The sequence below is a fragment of the Balaenoptera physalus genome (assembly GCF_965194825.1).
Source record: "Balaenoptera physalus genome assembly, chromosome: 15".
Taxonomy (NCBI): domain Eukaryota; kingdom Metazoa; phylum Chordata; class Mammalia; order Artiodactyla; family Balaenopteridae; genus Balaenoptera; species Balaenoptera physalus.
This window is the reverse complement of record NC_138894.1, coordinates 39,371,551-39,392,381: the sequence shown is the minus strand read 5'-3', so window position 1 is coordinate 39,392,381 and position 20,831 is coordinate 39,371,551. Positions and strand designations below refer to the sequence as shown.

The 20,831-nt window shown below is 42.3% G+C and overlaps 1 protein-coding gene across 1 annotated transcript; it reads right to left on the bottom strand.

The window, feature by feature from the left end:
- Positions 1-4,046: 4,046 nt before the first annotated feature.
- Positions 4,047-20,042, bottom strand: BMP10 (bone morphogenetic protein 10). Its single transcript, XM_082426056.1, has 2 exons — positions 15,613-20,042; positions 4,047-11,172 (listed from the first exon to the last, which is right to left on the bottom strand). Exons 1-2 carry the CDS (start codon positions 15,944-15,946, stop codon positions 10,235-10,237), a joined length of 1,272 nt encoding a protein of 423 aa, XP_082282182.1. The 5' UTR covers positions 15,947-20,042; the 3' UTR covers positions 4,047-10,234.
- Positions 20,043-20,831: the final 789 nt, after the last annotated feature.

Sequence of the window (20,831 nt, the reverse complement as noted above, 5' to 3'; positions counted from 1 at the left end):
ATGCTTGTCCTTCACCTCGTGTGTAGTCCGAGTTGCTTCAAATTGCACCCCTCTGAGATCCTGACAGATGTTTCCTATGTTTGCAGGGAGGCACCTGTATGACTCAAGTCTGAGCCCCATCCAGGAAATCTGAGCTCAAGAGTTAAGCTGGTGACCTGCTCTGGTGGAGGCGTGCAGAACAGTTACTGCCAAGCAGGGGGGTACTTGCTGTCTCAGGATTAGGCAGGGCCAAGAATGCATGGGTTTCCTGTGACCCCAGTGTGGGCAGAGCACAGAAAAAAGAGAATCCCTTTGAGACTTCTTAGATATTATCTATGGGGATTTTAAAAGATGGCTGAAGTTTCATCAACACACATCACTTTGGAAGATGGAGTCAAATCATGAGCTTGCTGGTCACAAATAGAATATGGCAGAAGTGACGCTGCCTGTCTTTCAAGGCTAGACATGCACCCTGGAAACCTTCTGCCACCGTAGAAGAACTCTGGTTACCCTGAGGTAGCCACGTGGAGAGACAGCATGGAGAGACAGAGAAAGAGACCCAAGGTGCCCCAGGCCAGATGCCACACATGTGAGCGAGGAAGCCTTGGAGATGACAAAGCCCCAGCCACCATCTGACCGCCTGAGATGCGAAGGAAGCCTCTCCCCCTGGAGCTTAATCAGCCCCCAGATTCATGAGCAAAATAAATGATTGTTATTGTTCAAAGCATTGTTTGGGTACGGTTGCTTATACAGTGGTACATAATAGGAACACCATCCGATAAGATCGCCTAAAGACATGATGGGACATTAGCACAAAAGAGCCTGGGTGGACCCCTGGTTCCGTGGGTTTGGAGGAGTCAGCAACCAGCCCTCAAGTCACAGGAACTGCAGAGTCAAAGGCAATTGCAAAATAGGAGGTTTTTAAAGAACTTGCAGGAGAAAACAAAGCTTTAAACTTTTTCTAGGTCCAGCGTGAAATTGGCTTATGTTAGTCCTAGCCAGGAAAAACTTTCTTATTCTCTTCACTTCTTCTCCTTCCTTTGACTGTTTCATTATGCTGGGCCAAATATTACTTTGCCAGCAAAACATTTTAATAATTTTGAGACAGGGAAACCACCTCTAAGCATGACACACAGAACCAAGAAGCCAAAAAGGAAAAGACTGACAGGTCCGACTAAGTAAAAATGTAAGACTTTGAACGGCAAAATACAAAATTTTTGAAAAGTTGAAAGATAAGCGACAAACTGGAAAACCACTGGTAGCATAAAACAAAGGATTAATTGCACATAATATATGGATTCCAACAAATCAGTTAGAAGAATATGAACAATGAGTAAATGACAGGACAAGTCTATTGATGGAATAAAGAGGATTAATCAAGAAATATTTAAAAATATATTCAAACTCACCCATCATTAAAGAAATAAAATTAAATTTATTTAATTAAATTTATCATAATTAGCATCTGTATGAGTTTCCTAGGGATACCATAACAAAGTACCACAAACTGAGTGACTTGAAAGACAGAAATGGATAGCCTCACAGTTCCAGAAGCTAAAAGTTTAAGATCATGGTGTCTGCAAAGTTGGTTCCTTCTGAGGATTGTGATGGAGAATTCATTCCATGCCTCTACCCTAGCTTCTGATGGTTTTCTGACAATTTTTGGCATTCCTTGTCTTGGAGCTGCATCTTTAAGAGGTGTTCTCCCTGTGTGCCTGTCTGTGTCTGTGTCCAAATTTGCCCTTTCTATAAGGACACCAGTCATATTGGGTTAGGGACCACGCTAGTGACCTCATTTTAACCTGGCTACCTCTTTGAAGACCCTATTTTAAAATAAGGTCACACTCTGAGGTACTAGGGGTTAGAGCTTCAACATATATTTTGAGGGGGCACACATCTCAACCATCCCAACATCCATTAAGAAAAAAGCAATAGCATTGAATATTGGAAACTACAGAAACAGACCTCTTGCATACAGCTCATGGGGTATGATGTGGTATAACATTTTGGAGAGTACCTTGGTAGTATCTCTCAGAATGATATAGTCTAAATGTGCACATCCTTTTTCTCCAGCAATTTCACTTTTGTGAATATAACAAAATCCAAAATAGGCAAAATCAACATGAAAAATGGAAACTCTGAAGGTAAGATTTCCAGGGATATGAGGAGGAGGGTGTGTTAGGGATTGGCTACTGTTTTTAGTATTAGGTATCACAGTCAAGTGGATTTCAACCTCAAATCTCAAAGCTGTCCTTCAACAATGAACACTGCTAGGCTTGATTTGTGATCTTCTGAGGAATCCTTTAGGGAATCGATGGAAGAAGTACTTCATTTCCTCCAGCTCTCTCCCCTCAAGGAAACTTCTGAGCAATAACCAACAAAGACTGCCAAATTTAGCAAATAAAAACACAAGACACCCAATTAAATTTGGAGTAAGATAAACAACGAATACATTTTGAGTATATCCATGTCCTATGCAATATTTGAGACATACTCAACAAATTTTTCATTGTGTATCTTAGACTCAAATTTAACTGGACATCCTATATTTTATCTAGCAACCCAATACCCGACCCCATACTGTACAAAGCAAGAGTGCCTGGCCCTTGGGAGTTAGGATGCGATAATGTGATTTTACTGTGCTGTGCTTTTGTAGAAGTTTTTTTTAAAAAGCAACAACAAAATCCCCAAAACAAAAAACAAAACCAAAAAACCTTAAAGAACAGAACATGTGACAGTGGCAGCAAAAGAGGTAACAGGAGCTGGTCTCATGTAAATACTATGTTAATTAAAACAGACGGATCCGGAGCATAAACAAAATAGCTGCAGGGGGCTGGTTTTTGTTCTCGCTGGGTTTCTTAATATAGTAACTCAGTTCTCATCCTGTTAGCACTCTTCCCTTATCAAACATTGAACTGGGGTATAAGGAAGTTTAAATTACCAGTGATTGGAGAGTCATTTTCTAAACACTTGAAACAGATGGTTTACTGCCTGAAAAGCATGCTTCTTTTCGGGGAATGGAGTGTTGAGCTTGGCTATTTCAGGAAAATGTTTGGCTGCAGCTCGTGTACTGACATCACGTTTGCCACGCGGATGAACACATTCCCCTCCGCTCTGTTCCTTCTGTCGAGTTTACCCACTGGCGAAGGTCTTATTTTGAATGCTGCTTGCTTGTTTCTTGCAGATTACATTGGGCAAAAGCCTACTTACTCCTCCCATATGACGTCTCACAGTTTCAGAGAAACACCAATAACCATGATTTTTTTAAATGACTCTCATTTGAGAGTTTACAGTTGATAGAGTTCTGTTAGCTGAGCAGTAGTGAACTTAACAAAAAGAGAACGTCCTTTTGCCTTTTTTGGGGGGATCTAGGATCCAGTCCAGGATCATGTGTTGCCTATGGTTGTCATGTCTCTTTAGCCTCTTTTAATATCTAACAGTTCCTCAGTTTTTCTTTGCCTTTCATTGAGGATTTTAGAGAGTACAGTCTGGTTATTTTCTAGAATGTTCTCCAAACGGATTCCTCTGATATTTCCTCATAAATGGTCAGGTTACGTCATACATTTTAGGCAAAAATACTAATGAGGGGTTAGAACTGGATTTTTCTAGCACCACTTCCATGCTGTGGGAGAAACCTGGCCTTGTGTCCTGTGAGTGAAAATTTTCTGCTGAATCCCGATTTGATGACAGCGCTTCACACTTCCCACCAAAGAATCTTAATTTGAACTGAGTGGCCCAAAGTTTGTATAAGAGTCTCAGAATCACATGTAAGAGTAAAAATGGATTGGGGTGTCTGCGTGTTTCCGGGCTTTCTCCTTGGGATGATATGAGCTCCTTTGGATCTGTGTGAACGCTCTGAGGAAGGTTAAGAGAGGGCAGGAGCTGGTTCTTGTAAACTGACAGTTTGGGAGAGTGAGTTGGAGATAATCGCATAATCCATTTATAACCACCCAAGTTAACAAGCTCTCACCTTCTCCAAACAAGCCCCTTATTTACAAATAGTCACTTCTGCACAAAAGCGGGCTCTCATCATGTGACTGGAGCCACATGCAGTCCGTCTCATGGCATTATTTTCCCGTAACACCACAAAGATCAATTCACCTTAGGAGCACTGATAGAACCCATAAATATTATTAAATGCATACTCTAAGATTTGAAAATGATTTTTTATCTTACTTTGTAGACAAACTAGCCCCCAAATCACTTGCAGGCCTGTCTGCCCAACGCGATGCCAGGCTCTATCAGTAGATGAGAAACTTCTAGAACCATGATGGCTGGTTCTGCGCTGCCATGCTCAAGTCAGACCACAGGTGGAAAACGGTCCAAGCTCCACACTGGGAGAGGCACTCAGAAATGGAACTATTTACAGAAGAGAATGAATGTGTTGCTAAAGAATTCAAAATCAAGTCATAAGAATGGCTTTTCGAAGGTTTTTTTCAGTCCAGCCCTGGCCTAGGTCCCATCTCGGGTTCTCAGCCCCCTTTCCTCCAGGACTGGAACTGTTGTCCTGCCTTTATCACTCCTCCTGATACTGGGAACAAAGGTCGTGCTCCCTGCTGACGCACTTGCCAGATATAGCTCACCGGCCAGCACATTGGAGGATCCCCTCCAAAAGAGGTGCAGGTTGATTGTTTGAGGGAAGGATTTGGGGCCCACCTGGGAATGTCTCCCTGTCCTTCAAATCCCACATTCTGTCATAGGTTCAACTTCCTTCCAGGACAGACAGCAGCGTCTGTTTGTCCCCCAGGCCTATTACCCCCTCAGGGCCCAAGTCTAGCCTAGGTGCAGGCCTTCCTTCTGTTTCCAGCTGGCCGAGGGAACCCGCTGTCTCTGGCCATGTGTTCAAACACAACTCTTACAGGAAAAGGGGGACAGTGGATGCAGAAGGACAGGAGAGCTGTCTGCAAGCCAGAGGGACTGTCATGAAGATGGATTAGATGTTCACAAGGGTTGGGAACAGGGAAGTTTTGAGGGACACCAGAAGGGTCTTCAGTTCCATATAAGGAAGAACTCTAGTGACTTTCTGCTTACCTTTGTCTCTCCTGCAGTAACTCGTGGGCATAATGAACTAACCTATTTGATGAAATGAGTACAAAGCAATCAATCCCTCTAAAAATGTACTAGCTGCCCTTAAGAAGGTAGTGTGTTCCCTTCTCATCACTAATATTTGCGGAAAAGATGAAAAGTGCTTTGGTGGCTGCCAGAGGGAGTGGCCCTCAGATAACTTCAAAATTCCCTTCTAATCTTGAGATTCTGTAAAGTTTCGGTAATCAAGTTTCAGTGAACTTTAGCCTAGATATGTTTCCCAAAGTAATTTCTGTTTCATCTGTCTCATTCCAAACTCAAGAAATATTTCACAATTATTGACAAAGAGGAGTCAATTTCATTGTCTATGTATGTCTCTGGCATTGTTGGGTTTCACAGAAAGTTGTGTAAAATGGGAGAAGCATATCCTCACTCTCTGGTGAGACCACTTAGAAGCCAAAACTAACTCATCGATTCTTCAGGCCTTGCTCTATGGACATAGCAGGAAGCTCTACTCCATCTGGATAGACTGTGAAAAAGAAACGTTAAAAAAAAAAAAAAAAAAAAGAAAAGAAAAGAAAAAAAAAGGGAGGCAGGGAATGCAGAAAAGATTTCATCTCGAGGAAAAATAAGCTGCACATAATTATTGTCAAAATAATTTTTCCATTTTATTTAACAAGATGATTCTGAATGTACACAGGTGGCTTATGAACACAGTGTAAAATATTTATTTCCGTCTTCACTGTAGTCTAATAATTACTATGTAAATTTGGACAGGGTTTTACACGAAAACATGAACATGCTTCAGCTGGTTCGGTGTGATCGTGGGATTCGTGGATTTCCCATGTTTGTGGAGGCTCGTTAGGTGGGCACGAACACGTCGACATCCCCACGGCAATCAGGCCAGACACTCACAAAACAAGTGCTCATATGTGATAGGAACATGCGGATCACGACAAACGGGCATTCCTTGACAGGGTTGTTCAGATACATTTCCACACCCAGAAACACCCTTTTATGCTGCTCTGATACAACGTTATCTACTTTCCTTCCATCTAATGTGTGAAATCAAATGTCCTTGTTGGAGACAAGAAAATGCACAGAGTCACAGAAGCATTGCTTTTTTACCAGATCCGAAAAGGGCTAAGTACAACCCACGGTGACTCTGTGAAAAGATCCCAGGCCTTTGGATAGGACAGCATCCCCTCAATGTTCCAGACAAATTGCAAATGGCTTTGCTAAAACACTGCTGGACTGTATGGTCTCTTGAACAGTCCAGTAAGAAGCCGTATGTAAAATTCCTTTCTATGAAAATATCTTTTACTTAGAGAATATAGATTCCAAAGAATACCAAAACATTTACTAACATTAATTTCTGGGAAAAGTATTTGCCATTAATTTCCAAAAAAATTATATGCAGGGAAAGAATTTAGGTACCTTGAGACTGATTCTTTTGGGAAATCACTAAATTAACCTTTTTTTTTTACATTTATAGAGTAATGCTTCCAATTACAAATGGATTTGTCCAATTGGGTCTCTGAATTGGTGGGTCATTGAAGGTGATGGATACAGTCAGAGGGGAAGCACCAGTTTAGGGGCATGAAAGGCCCCCATTAAATACCGTCTCCATTCACTGAGCAGCAAACATAGTCCCTCACAGCCTGACATTTGCCTCTCACAGTAAAATGACAGTGTCAGCTTATTAGAATGATATTTATTGGTTAAATATTTTCTGGAACACCTACACTTCAGTTAAAACTGTCCTATTTAGAAATCAGTGAATATGCCAAGGGGCTCACAGCATGCCTACAAGATACAAATATACACAGTTACGGCAAGCTTCTGGCAAGGCTCCTCGAAGTAACAGGAAATGTTGATGCAAAAAGACAGAGATGAAAATACAGGCGATACACTGTAGAGGAGCCATACTCAGGAGAAGGTACTATTTGAAAAGCACAGAAGACTCTTTTATCCAAGAGGGAATCACAAACATAAAAATAAAATATTTGGTATTCTACACTATATTACAAAAAATAAATATATCCATCAATAAATAGTAGGAAGCCTAGAAACTTTTACATGAATATTTTGGTTGTTGGCTGCCAAAGTCCCCCTGCTACCTTTCTCAAGAGTCATTTAGGTTTATCAACTTCAGCGATGATAATTCTGCCATAAAAGTGTAAAAAAGACAGGTGTGGCATATAGCAAAGGTCTATGACCAGAGAAGACAGTAGTGAGTTCTACTTTCCTAAGGATCTGACACCTTCCTGGCTTCGTACTCATGCAGTGAGGTAAAGGAATTGCGAACATGCTTCAGGAGGCCTGAGGGGAGCTGGCAGAACCCCTCTATTTATGGTCGGTGTGTTTTAATTTTTTGATGACAAGAAAGCAAAAAAAAAAAAAAATGCAACTAGCAACATTTGAATAACCAATAGGTGGCTTTCTGCACTCTTTCCATAGGGTAGAAGAAAATCTTAGAAACGCGTGTTTACCTCTGGACTGTGGTAAAAGGAGAAACATCTGGCATATGCAGCCTGATTGCCAACAGCCTAGATTTTCACATCTCTTTAATGGAAGAGTGACTGTAAGGGCTCACAACAAAGCTTCCCTAGGAACCTGGGAGAGCCAGCAGAGGGCATGAGGAAAGCAGAGTCTGGCACGTCACATCTTTAGTGTTCTAATATGAACGTGCTAATAACAGGAGGATACCAGAGTTGGCAGACGTGGCTCCCGAGAGCTTACTGTTACGTTTTTGGGTATTTTGCAAGCCAGTTGACATCACATTGGTAGCTTGAAGTAGGCCATGGAGCGGGTATTTGCGCCATTGAAACCCACAAATCAGAGCTATTCCCTCCCCACAACCCGCACCTCGCCACTGCTGGGTATAAAGCATTCACCAGCATACCACTGTCTTATGTATTTTACATATAAAAGAAAATTCTGCTTGATTTTTATCTAGTTAGAACAATCCCATTCAACCAAGGTTTTACCGTTATGTCTATTACAGTGTCCTTTAGAAAGGATAAGAAGTACCGTAGAGTATATGAGTATACAGTACGTACCATGGATCCATGGATGTAAAGAATGCACCCCATCCCACGGAGGGTACTAAGCTTGGCTATATAAAGCCAGTTAGACACACACACACACACACACACACACACGCAAGCACACCGTTTTCTATGGAGGGTATTCCATAAATGAATGATTCTGAGTTGCATGGCTATCTCAAATTGTCAATCACTGTATACCCACTGATGGCCAGAATACCACTCTTCCAGGGGCAATGGATTCTCCAGGATTCACCCTCTGGATACCAGTGGACAACAGATGTGCAGGGCTGAGGGCCAAATTGGGCAAAATGTCCTTCAAAATAGCTTCCCTGGCCTCTATTTTCTAGCGCAAAATGAGATTATGACCCCAGAGGTTTGTGAAAGCAAGGCTGATGGTTTTCCAGGGTTAAAAAAAAAAAAAAAGTGCAAGCCTTTTTAAAGAAGCATTCAGGGGGGTGAGGGGGGGACAATGTACTGGAAACCACATTCCCGATTCTAGGTTGGACCATCTGTGTTGTCTGCCTGGAGGTGTCAGAACAGTCTGAGAACTGCTCTGCTGTGGTTCTCCCTGCACAACACTTGTGGTCCTGCATGGGAGGCACTGGGACCAAGTCTCAGTGTCCTTCCAACTGGCCAACTAATGGGCAGACGCCCCAGACCATTGTCATCAGGAATACGTCCCAGTCCCTTAGTCCTGGCCAGTTCCCAAACAGAAAGACTGCAGAGTGGGAAGGTTGGGAAGGCTACAGGGTTTCCATCATGGGGCAAACCTGATTTCCAAATTCCAGCTTAGCTTTCGAGTCATTTGGTTGTGTGTCTATTTATTAATTCATTTATTTAAATGTATTCATTTCGACTCTGGTTCTCTTTTTCTTACACTTAAGTATTCTTCATGAACAAAACATTTTATATATTAGCAACTCAACTAAATAAAATATCAGGGGGAAATCTAGAAATCAGAGCACTAACTCCTTTCATCCCAAGAGCAAACGCTTTCAGGTGTCCTCTTCCGGCTCAAAGCAGGGGCAACGAAGGCCAGGGATGATAGGGGACACATGAATGGGAGAAGGACACAAGGTGCTCAGGCAAAAAAGAGGGAGGGAAGGGAAAAGGTAGAAAACAGCAAGAGCAGAGGTTCAGAGGCAAAGGAGAAATATGAAGAATTGAAGAAAAATAGTAAGAAGAGTCCAACAAACAGATCCCTTCTGATTTTTCCTCCTCTTGGTCTTTGTTAATTTTATTTTGTTCAAAATATTTAACTCTCCAATTAGAACTGCTTATAATTTTACAAACACGTCCTAGGACAGCATCTCTATCCTTTGCCCCTCCTCCCCTAAGAGCCCCTCCCACCTCCTGTACCCTCTGCAGCCATAAAGGTCAACACACATGGCCTTGCCTTCCTGTTGCCTTAGGAACAGATGGAGTCCCCTCTGCTTTCCTTTCTTGACCAGGCACTGCCCTCTAGAGCACACTGGTCCCCCGTGGGCTCATTCTTTGCTGTTGTCCCTTAAGGCCACTGCCCCTTGAAGCCACTTGGTTTGTGTATCAAATAACCCCTCCCCTCAAACATGCAGCCTCCTTTACCAGGCCCTGCTGCTCTGAGTAACAGCAGAAACTCAACTGACAAAAGCTACCCCTACATTTCCAGCAGTATTTCGGAAATGTAATACTTCCTAGGATGGTTAAATTCCTGGTGCAAATTATCCTGATGGAAATACTACTTAGAGAAGAGGTGACCAAGAACATCCCACTGTCTTTTAACATATACACATTTGATTGGGTTATGCAGGTGTGTGAGTAGAATCTGCCTCTATAGAACCAAAAGGATTTTATAGGTTTATCTATGTACACATATACATACACGAATATCTACCTCTCTCGACACTGTTTTTCTGCTTAGGGGTGTTGCTTTCGAATCGGCCTAAAGGGCAAGTAGTGTGGGCTTGCCACTTACTATTAGAGATGGCCTTGCCAGGAAATGGCAAGTCCAAAGAAACATAGATTGGAAGGGACTAGACTGTGGAGTAAATTATGCATTTCCTACAACAAACCGACCTGTCAAATTCCCTAAGGCAGCAAGCTTCTATGATCTGTACACCCTTATTAAATAATCTCATTAAATAGGAACACAAAATATACACATTTACAGTTATTAAATAAGCCACAGGACTCCTCTTCTATCTACAGCCACACTCAGAGACGGCCATGCCCTCATATTTAAACTTGTAGGTGACGACACCTTTGTCTAAATAGAGAATGGAGATGGGCTCCAGCTTGGTGGGCACACAGCAGGCTTTGGAAGCCTTCTGGGAATTCTTGAGGTGGACCAAGGCCTGGATAATCGCATGCTTCGTGGGGGTGAGATGCTCTGCCAGGGGGTAATTACAAACACCACGGCATTCGTAGGCTTCGTATCCAGGCGGGGCGATGATCCAAGAGTCCCAGCCAATCTCCTTGAAGTCGATGTAGAGCGGGGTCCTCTTGCAGTAGTTTCCTTTTGCATTCCTTCTGATGCGGGCAGTGGAGTCATAGATGATGTTTGACCTCATCTGCAGCAAAGCCTCTTCCCCAGGTCCGCTGGAATAACCTTCCAATCCCAGGTTGTCCATCTCCGGAAGTTGCTCGTGGGCAATCATTTCATTCAGTTCCTCCTTCCGCTCCTTCTCACTGCTTTGGTCATCAGAAAACACGACAAGCAAAGGGACATGCTTATTCCGGGCACTAGTGTCTATTTCCAATTGTCCCCTGCCAGCATCCTCCATTTCATGTTTGCTCTCAATGTGAACCTCCAGCTGGTGGGTGGATGAGCCTGACTTTTGCCAATGCCTGATGGCATCGGTGACATCAAAAGTCTCCCACTCACTGTTGGTTCCATAGATCTCCCCTGACACCAAGACCAGCATGCTTCTTTCACCCTCACGGTCCCCTTTGCTCTCTAGTACTTCGAAAATGGTAATTTTCCGGTCCACTCCTTCATATATCATGCGATCTCTTTGCACCAGGGTGTACAACCTGAGTTCAGCCATGATGACCTCTTCATGGTGAGGGATGGACACATTGAAGAGGAGAGGGTATTTTCGGAGCCCATTAAAACTGGCTGGTTGGGAAAACAGATCTGAAAAAAAAAAAAAAAGAAATCAGATTTGCAGTATGTTACAGAGAAAAACAGAGGCGTATTTATTCAATAAGAGTGCCTGTCCATTCAGGAGGCTTGATACAGAGAGAATGAGGGAAAATCAATGAAAACAAACACAGTGTTAGCATTCTCTAAGAGAGAATACTGAAAGGTCAAGGGTAGAACGCTAGACTGAGTTAAGCTGCCAAGACTAAAATGGAAAATGGCCGCCTCATGAATGAGAGAAAACGCACCCAGCCTTGTTTGCGTAGCTTATCGGTCACAGAATTATAGACCTGGGAGGGACCTTGGAGATTGTCCAGGCAAACCCCCAATTTTTCTAACCAGTGAGGAGCTATCAAACGAGACACGTGTGGTGGTTGTTTTTTTCTTGAAGCTTTTCAGTGACGAGGATGTCATGGCTTTTCCTATTTGTACTTGTAATGGATGGAGACCCTCACATAGTCGGGGTCTTCCTGAAAAACATCCATGTAGACCAGGGGTTGGTAAACCTAGCCCACAGGCCAAATCAGGCCTGCCACCTGTTTTTGGAAATAAAGGGTTACTGGAAAACAGCTTCACCCATTCATTTCTGCATTGTGTTTGTGGCTATTGTTGCACTACAATGGCAGAATTAAATAGTCTCGACCAAGATCATACGGCCCACAAAACCTAAAATATTTACTATCTGTCTGGCCCTTTACAGGAAAAGTTTGCTGATCCCTGCTTTAGACAACAAAGCCTGACAAGGTCAACAAGATAGGCATAACACTAAGGGGGTCACAGCAGTTGAATTTGGGGTTTGTGGTCCTCCTTAAGGAAGAATGAGGGGAAACGAACCTTGGGGATAGATTGGTTGCCTTAATCTATCCTTGGGGATAGATTGGTTGCCTTAATCTTAGCACCTGGCATGGAAGTGCAGCACATAGGAATCACTCAGAATGTTTATGAAATAAAATTGTAAAGGTCCTGTAGTCTTAGAAGCACACCTCCAAATATTATTATGTTGACTCCCTATCTGAAAATTTTATAGGCATCCAAATCTCCTCTACACATGTCCCAGGTAATACCTGTCTACAAGGAATCCCTGAAGATATCTATCATCAATCAAAAAGTTCCATGACACCAAAGATGCTGAGGACCACCAATTGAGGGGGTCGCTATCATCTTTGGCAGCCTTTTCCCAATTGTATATCCAATTCATGATTTCAGTAAGGTCCTTGTTCCAGATTGTACTTTTAAATATTTTTCTTTGACTTGATATTATTGTTTTTATACTAACTTCCTCTTTTAGACTTGTCCTAAGCAACAGTATTCATGAAATGAGGGGTGCGAGATGATAGTTATGTGGATTTTTTTCAATCCACTTTAATAAAAACATATACTGATTTCACATGATTCACAGCTTCCTCTGGGTACCACCTAAAATCATCTCATACACTGCCAGTGAGAATTACAGGTCAGTGGAATGAATTTAAACTCTCTAGCATGGCTCGCAAAGCTACCTATAATTAGGTCTTAACCTCTTGATCCAGTCGTAGCTCCCATTCATCCCCTACAGCATGGAACATTGCAATTTATCAATTAATATTTGTAGAAATGTTAAACACATTCTCCTATTTAAAGTAGACTGATATCTTCAGTACTTGCCAAAACACTCCTTTGCTTTACTGTATACTGCACCTTTGGATATGTTCTTCTGACCCTTGGAAAGCTCTACCCCCTCATCTCCATCTATCTAGCTGTGACCCCTCCCTATGGGGCCCTCCCTTCTTCACCTCCCTATCTGGAAGCCCACTCCTCTCTGGGTAACTTGAGTATTTACCCTCTATACCTCTCCTTTGACCTTGCCATTTACATCCTTGATTTTCAGTTGTCTTTATGAATGGATTTTTCCCAACTAGATTGTCATCTTACTGGCACGTACCACAGCTTAACCTCCCTTCTATGCCTCCAATCTACCATGATGCTTTAAGCAGAGGTAGCACTTTAAAAATATTGATGAGTTGATGATTCTGGGCATCAGACCGAATTGATTTACGGGCATGACATATGTCCTTAATACATCAAGTAATATGGTAGTAGTCCCCTGCCCCTTATAGAAATGGAGAAAACCTGATTCCCCTTGGACAGGAAACATGAGAAGACCAAAAGTAGGGGAATAGACTGGTTGCTCCATCCATTAGAAAAATGCACAATAAAAGCTCACTGTAGTGGGAGGAAGGGTTTACCAAGGAGCACAAGAATATTTTTGGTGGTATGAATATGTTCACTATCTTGATGGTGGTGATGGTTCCAATGGATGTTTACATATGTCAAACCCTATCAAAGTATACACTTTAAATATGTGAAGTTTATTGTTTATGTCCATTACACTTCAATAAAGCTGATATAAAAATAAGTTCACTGTGCATGTGCAAATACAGTAATAATGGAGGTGTTACCTTTCAGGCAAGGGAGCTAGTGTTTGCTGAGCAAATTTCACATGCCAGGTGCTTTGCAAATTGTTTCATTTAGTTCTTACAATAACCCTATAATGTTGGTATTGGTATTCTGTTCATTTGATTCTGGAAGAAATCAAGCCTCAGTGCAGAGAACTGACCTCCCCAAGATGACAAGGAGAGGTCAAAGCAGTGGTAGGAAATAAAGTCATGCTTTTTCCACCTTGAAGCAGCACTTGTTTTCCCCTGTTAGTTAGATTTGGAGGAGGTTTTGTTTTGTTTTGTTGGTCTTTGTCTCCTAGGGAGTTGCACTGAGCAAATGGTAGCGAATCAAATAAAGACAATAACAGCCGACAGGGCGAGCCCAGTGCAGGACTCATGACCTTGGGCTGTGCATTTTCACCAGTGGATTGGCAGAGGTGGGGGCAGCTGGGTTGTCCACTGAGAGGTTTGCTCCTGCCCTCACTGATCTTCAGTAATAAGAAGCTCTGAAAACTCCATTTCCTCACCTGGACCATCCAAATCCTCCACAGAAGTGAGAACTGAAAAACTCCTATTTTCCCCAGGGATGCGAATATTTTCCCACCCACACCCTGAGCCAGCCACCCAGGGATCCGCACTCAGAAACATTAGGAAGGCTTCCCAGGGAAGGAGGATGTTTATTTTCAATTCATACTGACCACAGAAAGAATCTGTAATTTCAGCTTGTCATTTCCATTATGTTACTAAATGTTACTCAGTCACATTTCCAATATGTTACTAAATATTTGAAATTTTGGCAGTCACCTAAATTTTAAAGGCAAATAGTATCTCCAGGACTGAGCAATACCTATTCAACATTTCCCCCAATGCCTGGAATTTAAGGAATTCATTAGTAACAACTGACATTTGTTTAATACTTCATAGCAAATGTAGTACTTTCTTACTTGTAACCTCTTTAAAATTGCTCAATTGTGTTACGTAGGTATATTGTCCCCAATTTACAGATGAGGAAATTCAGATTCAGAGAAATTAAGCTAATTATCCACATCTACTAAGTCAACCCTGTCTGAAAAATCCAAATCTTGAGCTAAATCTTGTCACCGCCTTTTTGCTTTCAAGAATATTTGGCCAACATCTATCCAAACCCTCTTTTGTACCTGCCTAATGACTATAAAAGCATAATTGGTAAATATAAAAGAATTAGTTATTTTGGACCCACAACTTTTACCATAGATATTAGAAAAAATTTTTCTTGATTACTTGTACCATATTAAATAAAGGATTAACTTGCTAAGTCATTAGATTTAGTACTGAATAAAGATCTGGGGGCAGAAAACACACTTTTCCCACTGATATTTAAAGCTGGTACATTGCTCTTCATAAAGACACAGAATAAGCTGTATCATTAATTGGGCCATGCGCACTTCCTGGAAACTATAAACAGTGCTCCAAGGATATACACGTCACAACAAACAAAACAAAACTTTAGGAAGAATCTCTAAAATATGTTTCCGTCCTGTTTGAACATTTCTTAAATAAGGTCACAAAACTGAAACTCACCCAAAGTTTGAGCGAAACGCAAATCACAACTTTCTGTATTTTACCTATTGTCATCATTTTCATTCTATGTAGAAGTTGACAAATTTTGTAGTCAATTAAAAGCTAAACGGAACTGAGCCCTATCTGGAAAATGACAGACAAAGGTATAGTGGTAGACCAACATTAGTACTTTTTATTACCTGCTGTCCAAATTGAAAATTTGCAAAGACCCAATTATAATGTCAAAATGGTAGACACTTTATGGCATTGGATTAAAAGATATTCTTTAATACCTTTTAAAAATATTTGGAAAATGACCATAAAAACGGTATAGACCAAAATGTGCCTTGTTTTGGGGTATCTGTGTACACACACCCCTATATAGATGTTTTCACCTTTATCATTTCCACGCATTGTAAATTTACTCACCGCTTCTAAAAACTCGAATCCAAATGTGATCAGTAAAATCTCCACTTACCTTCATTCTTGAAACTCCTAATGATGTTGGCAGATGGTATGGAGGTCCTATCTGTTGCAAATTTGTTGTAGAGTTCCAACATGTACTCTGGTGGGTCAACCTTGGCTGCATCCTGCATCGGGATGTCCGACAGGTTCAATGTCTTGAGAAACTCTTTCTTCATGCTCTGTAGCAGTGTGTTAAAGTCGACACCATCTTGCTCTGAGAAGACATCATCAAAGAGGGGCATATCTTCTTCCAGAGGCGACTGCTCCAGGCTCATGATGGGGCTGCCAGAAACCGAGTGAGCCACCAGGCAGGAGAGAGCACACAGCTGCAGGGCCAGGGAACCCATGACTCTGCTCCGGCCCCCAGGCCAACCCAGGAAGGTTTAGCGCTCCTGAGCTCTAAGTGGCAGTTTTATCTTGCGGAGCGTAAATGTCTCGTGTCACTGGAGACAAGTTTGGAAACTTCCCCTCTCTCCCTCCCCCTACCACTCTTCCTCTCCCCCCCCAAAATCAGGTTGCAGTAATTGGATAACAAAATCCCCCATAGGGGCCTAGCCTTTCTTATCTCCCTAGTGTAAACTTGTGCACCAGATTTTGTTTCTATCTTGCAATCCTTTTTTCTTTTAATGAGCATTTTGTAAACATTTCCACATTCTGACACTGGCTGAGAGATAGGACAATTTTCTCCTTGCAAAGGCTCTGCTTCTCCTCCTTTCAATTCACTTCCTTTTGGCAGGAACGCGTAATTTCTGCTTTTACGTGGTTCAGTTTCACACATGCATATAATAGACATTGAGTCAACACAATACACGTCAATGGTGATATGTATTAATGTGAGTGATGGGGCTTTCATCCTCACATAAACATTTCTGAAGAAAGACCAAATCTCCAACATTTCCAAGTTAAGCTAACAGATATAAATGAACTTATATAAATCTTTACAAGCTGACATTATTAGAAACAGGAAGGTATAAATTTCATGGGCAATAGCCTTTTTGGTACAGATTCGATCTGGCTAAAATGGCTTTTGAAAAATAGGGCAAGTGCTTCATTATCACAGCAACTAAAATTTATTAGGTGCTTTCCTACGAACAGGCATTGTACTAAGTGCTTTGCATATATCACCGAATGTGCTTCCTATAATAACCCTATTATTATCCCCATGGCATATATGGGTCAGTAAGATTCAATAAGTTGCCAGAGGTCACAAAGCTACAAAGTGATAGAGCCAGGATTTGAATCCAGGCAGTCTGACTCTTATGAAACAAGAAAACAATCAGACCTTTTAACCAGGGTTCCCCTAGTCTGGGGCACAGGCGGTTTAGCCAGATTAACTAAGCTCCAGCCCAGCCTGTCTCCAGGGAGTCCATGGTCAGTCCAAGGCAGGCGACAGTTTGCAGCTGGATGTGGAGCTCAGGACCTTCACCTGTGTGATGATGAGTTATTAAAACGACCCCAATCTCTGCCAAATCCATCTTTATGGTTAAATCAAATTGACCATCAAACAGTTCCAGTAAAATCTTGGCAAACAAAGGTGAAAAATGCCAAATGCCTTGATCTGAAAGACAGTAGTGGAATTGATTGTGTGTCTGGTGTAGGGAAAGACAAATCAAGGTCATCTCATTTTTCAACCCTAATTAGTGGCGGTAGCAGCATGCTGTGGTCAGGGTGGTTCTGTGAACAACTCCAGGGGGTACTTTTCCCGCTGAGGCATTGGGACTGGGGTCTCTCTGACCTGTTCAGTGCATGCCCTGGTGCTGAGTTCAGAGGGCTGCGCCTATATATTTGGTGCACTGGAATATTCTCTTAGTTTCTGAGTTAAATTTTCCTACGTTTACCCCAATAGGATAACTACAATAGGTCCCCTTTCCATTTTTCCTCTAGGCTCCCTAAGGTTTATAGTCATCTTCTGATTCTTCCCCTCCTAAAATGCAAATTTTTACAGCAATTTTTTTGAACTACCAGAGAAAGAGCTGTATTTTAGGGGGGAAAAAAAATACCCTCCACAAAACTGTTAATTTGTTTAATAGATGTGGATTTGATTCAATGCTCTATTTCAGTGAAAGCTTCTGCTCCTACATTAAACAGACAATCGTAGACTGAAAATAGATTACACCCTGAACAGGTCCACAAGGGAGTGAGTTCAAGGGCCATAACCCATCCTACAGGCTTTACCGGAGGTTCCCAACAGCATACCAGCAGGGTCCTCGTATCACGCCCTGCATCGAAACAAGCACCCGTTTATCTTCATACACACACACAGATGTCAACGCACACTCCAAAACTCTGAATGGCAGGCATGTGCGTGTAACTGCCACAAGACAGCCGAGTAAGTGGTAGTACTTATAACCCGGGCGTGCTGGTTTCAGAGGTCGGAGGAGACACGGGCATCCCACCTTGCAGAGTTCTGGTTCTGTACATTCTCAGGGCTAGGATGTGCAACTGCGATTTCCCTGGCTTCCCTGTGCTCGGTGTTAGAGTAATGATGGGGTTAAATATTTGGACCAGTTTCCCCATCACAAATGTCTACCTTTCTGGTTGATTTAAAGATAGAATAGGAAAGTGTCTATAACCACATCTCAATGCCTCTGACTTCTTGAAATGAAACTCAAGGTCCTTATGTTCCTCACCTGTGCTGGGAGAACAAGGCAGGAGATTGGACTTTAGCCATGAAGGAAGGGAACACAACTTCTTCCCTCTTCTAGGTCACAGACAACTTACATTTTAGCTGCAGAGTCTCTTTATTCCTAGGATTTTCTCTAGCTTTTCCTGATGACTCTCCTATGACTCTAAAAAGTCCAAATATCTCCACATTCCTTCTTCATTTGATTTTTGTAGACGTAATCTATTCTATTACTTTGCAGGTATGATAATAAAAATGTTTAGCAAGCTATATAACAGGTCCCAGCCAATTAAAGAGATACTAGCAGGATCCCAGGGGCCCCAAGCTTCACCTCTAAAGCTCTGGATCCTGGGGAGATTGGGCTGGAATGCTGGGGGAAGAGCTTGAGCAGCAGCTATTTACCAACCCGTATGGGATTATTCTGATATTTTAGCACGACATAGTACTGATCTACTATGTATAACAGGTGAATCTAAGTTCTGCCAAAAATTCCCCAGCCAGAGCTCCATAGGCTACATGCAGTTAGAATTTGCAAGCTCAACGTGGGGATGATAGTTTGCTCTGATCATTTCTTTGCTTGCTACGAAATCTGCTCTCTGGCTGCCCTCTTCCTCCAGCCCAGATCTTGCCCACTGTTTCCAGACGTAGGAAACCATCCAGGGGTGCCTTTGTCCCTGGGATGGGTCTTTTCTCCTCTGATATGGTCTGCCCAGCACCTTCTTCTAATATTAGACGTTGTCTTGACAGTGGCATTTCTCATTAACTCCTTAGGCCAGAGTCCACATTCTCAGTAGGAGAAGTGTTCCTTTGCCTCTACTGACCCCTCAGCATCTAGGTTACAGCTTACCCGAGGCTTACCAGTGTGCCAAGTGCTTCTCATGCCCTGACACACAGGGGCCAACTCCTCAACTCAACTTCTCCGAGGTAGGTGATTTCAGTAGACCCTTAGCTCCTTCCTTTAATAACCTTCCACGTGATCCCTTCATTCTCCAATAAGGCCTAGAGTGTGAATCATCATCAATAATTGTTAACAATTTTAAAAAATTCAGGTCTTTGTAATAGTCCTTCATTCAACAATTTCTTGTGTGTACCTACTATGTGCCAGGTATGGTTCAAAAACAAAACCTGAAGAAAACAGACCCCTGACCTTGGGGAGTTTACTTTTCAGTTGGAGGGGGAGAGACAATAAATAAGCAAATACACAAATAAAGCGAAGTGCCTGTTGGGTAGTGATAAGTACGGTGGGAAAAACAAACCGAATCAAGGGGATAGGAAGTGCCAAGGGAGAAGGGAGTGGCTGTGTCTGTCAAGGCCTCGCTGGTGAAGGTGAAGGCGTCAGTCATGCAGGCCCATGAGGGCCACAGAGTAAGGGCCCTGCAGTCAGAGGGAACAGCTCATGCAAAGACTCTGAAGAAACAGCATGCTTGGGAGGCTTAAGTATCAATGGGAAGGTCAAGGTGGTTATCGGAAGTCAAGCAAGGGGGAGCGCTACAGTACATGAGGCCCAAGAGGAAGTGGGCTGGCCCAGCTGGAAGGTCATGGATCTTTTTTGTTCAATACTCATACTATACCAATACACAGTTTGCCTCTTGTTTTTATTTTTCATTGAACATTTCATCTTGAGGGTTTTTCACGTTGTCAGTCCATTTACAACCATTAATTATAATAATTACCCATTTCCATTGGGTAGAATTCCCATAACCTTATAAGAGGATTTTTAAAGTAGTAAAGGAAAATTTACAATTCTATTGAAATGTAAAGATATTGGATATTTAGATTTCGAATACAACTGCCAACATATTCTAAGATTGAGAGCAGTTGTTCAGATATTTGCCTACTTGGAATGTAGGTCCAAGAAAAATGCAGAGTGCTTAAACAACATTTTTTCTCCATAGAATACCGCCAATCTCAGAAATACTTGGAGACTCTCTGTGCCACATCGCCTCTTGCCTGGATTGTGGTAACAGGCTACCAGCTGCTTCTGCCCTCAACACCTAATAGTCTGTTCTCAACATGACAGACAGATTCTGATATGATATCGGATCATCACTCCTTTCCTCACTCAGAGAAAAAGACGAAGTCATACAGAAGCCCTCATGACCTTCCATTGCCTCTTTGACATCATTGCCACTTGCTAACTCTACTCCAGCCCCTTGCTATTCCTTAAACACCCCAGGCATGCTCCCATCTTAGGGCCTTTGCCTTAGCTGTTCCCTCCACCTGAAACAACCTTTCCCCAATAATCCGCATGGTCACTCTCCCATTCAAGTCTTTGCTCAGAAGTAAACTCCTCCATGAAGTCCCACCCTGCCCACCTTGTTCAAAATGGCAGCTCATCAAGCAATCCTGAACTTACGACCCTGCTCTAGTGGTTGCTTCTCACCTCCCAACATAAGATGCAATTTATTAATATAGTATGCTCACTGTTTTCAGTCTGTCTCTCTCTGCCATCCACTCCTCACCCCTAGCTAGAGTATGTATTCCAGAATGGCAGGAATCCTAGTTATATTCCATGATGTATCATAAGTGCCTAGAGCTTTACTTTCCCCACAGCAGTTAATACATAGTCACTCAAGAAAAAGAAGTAGCAAACATTCAAATATTTTCTT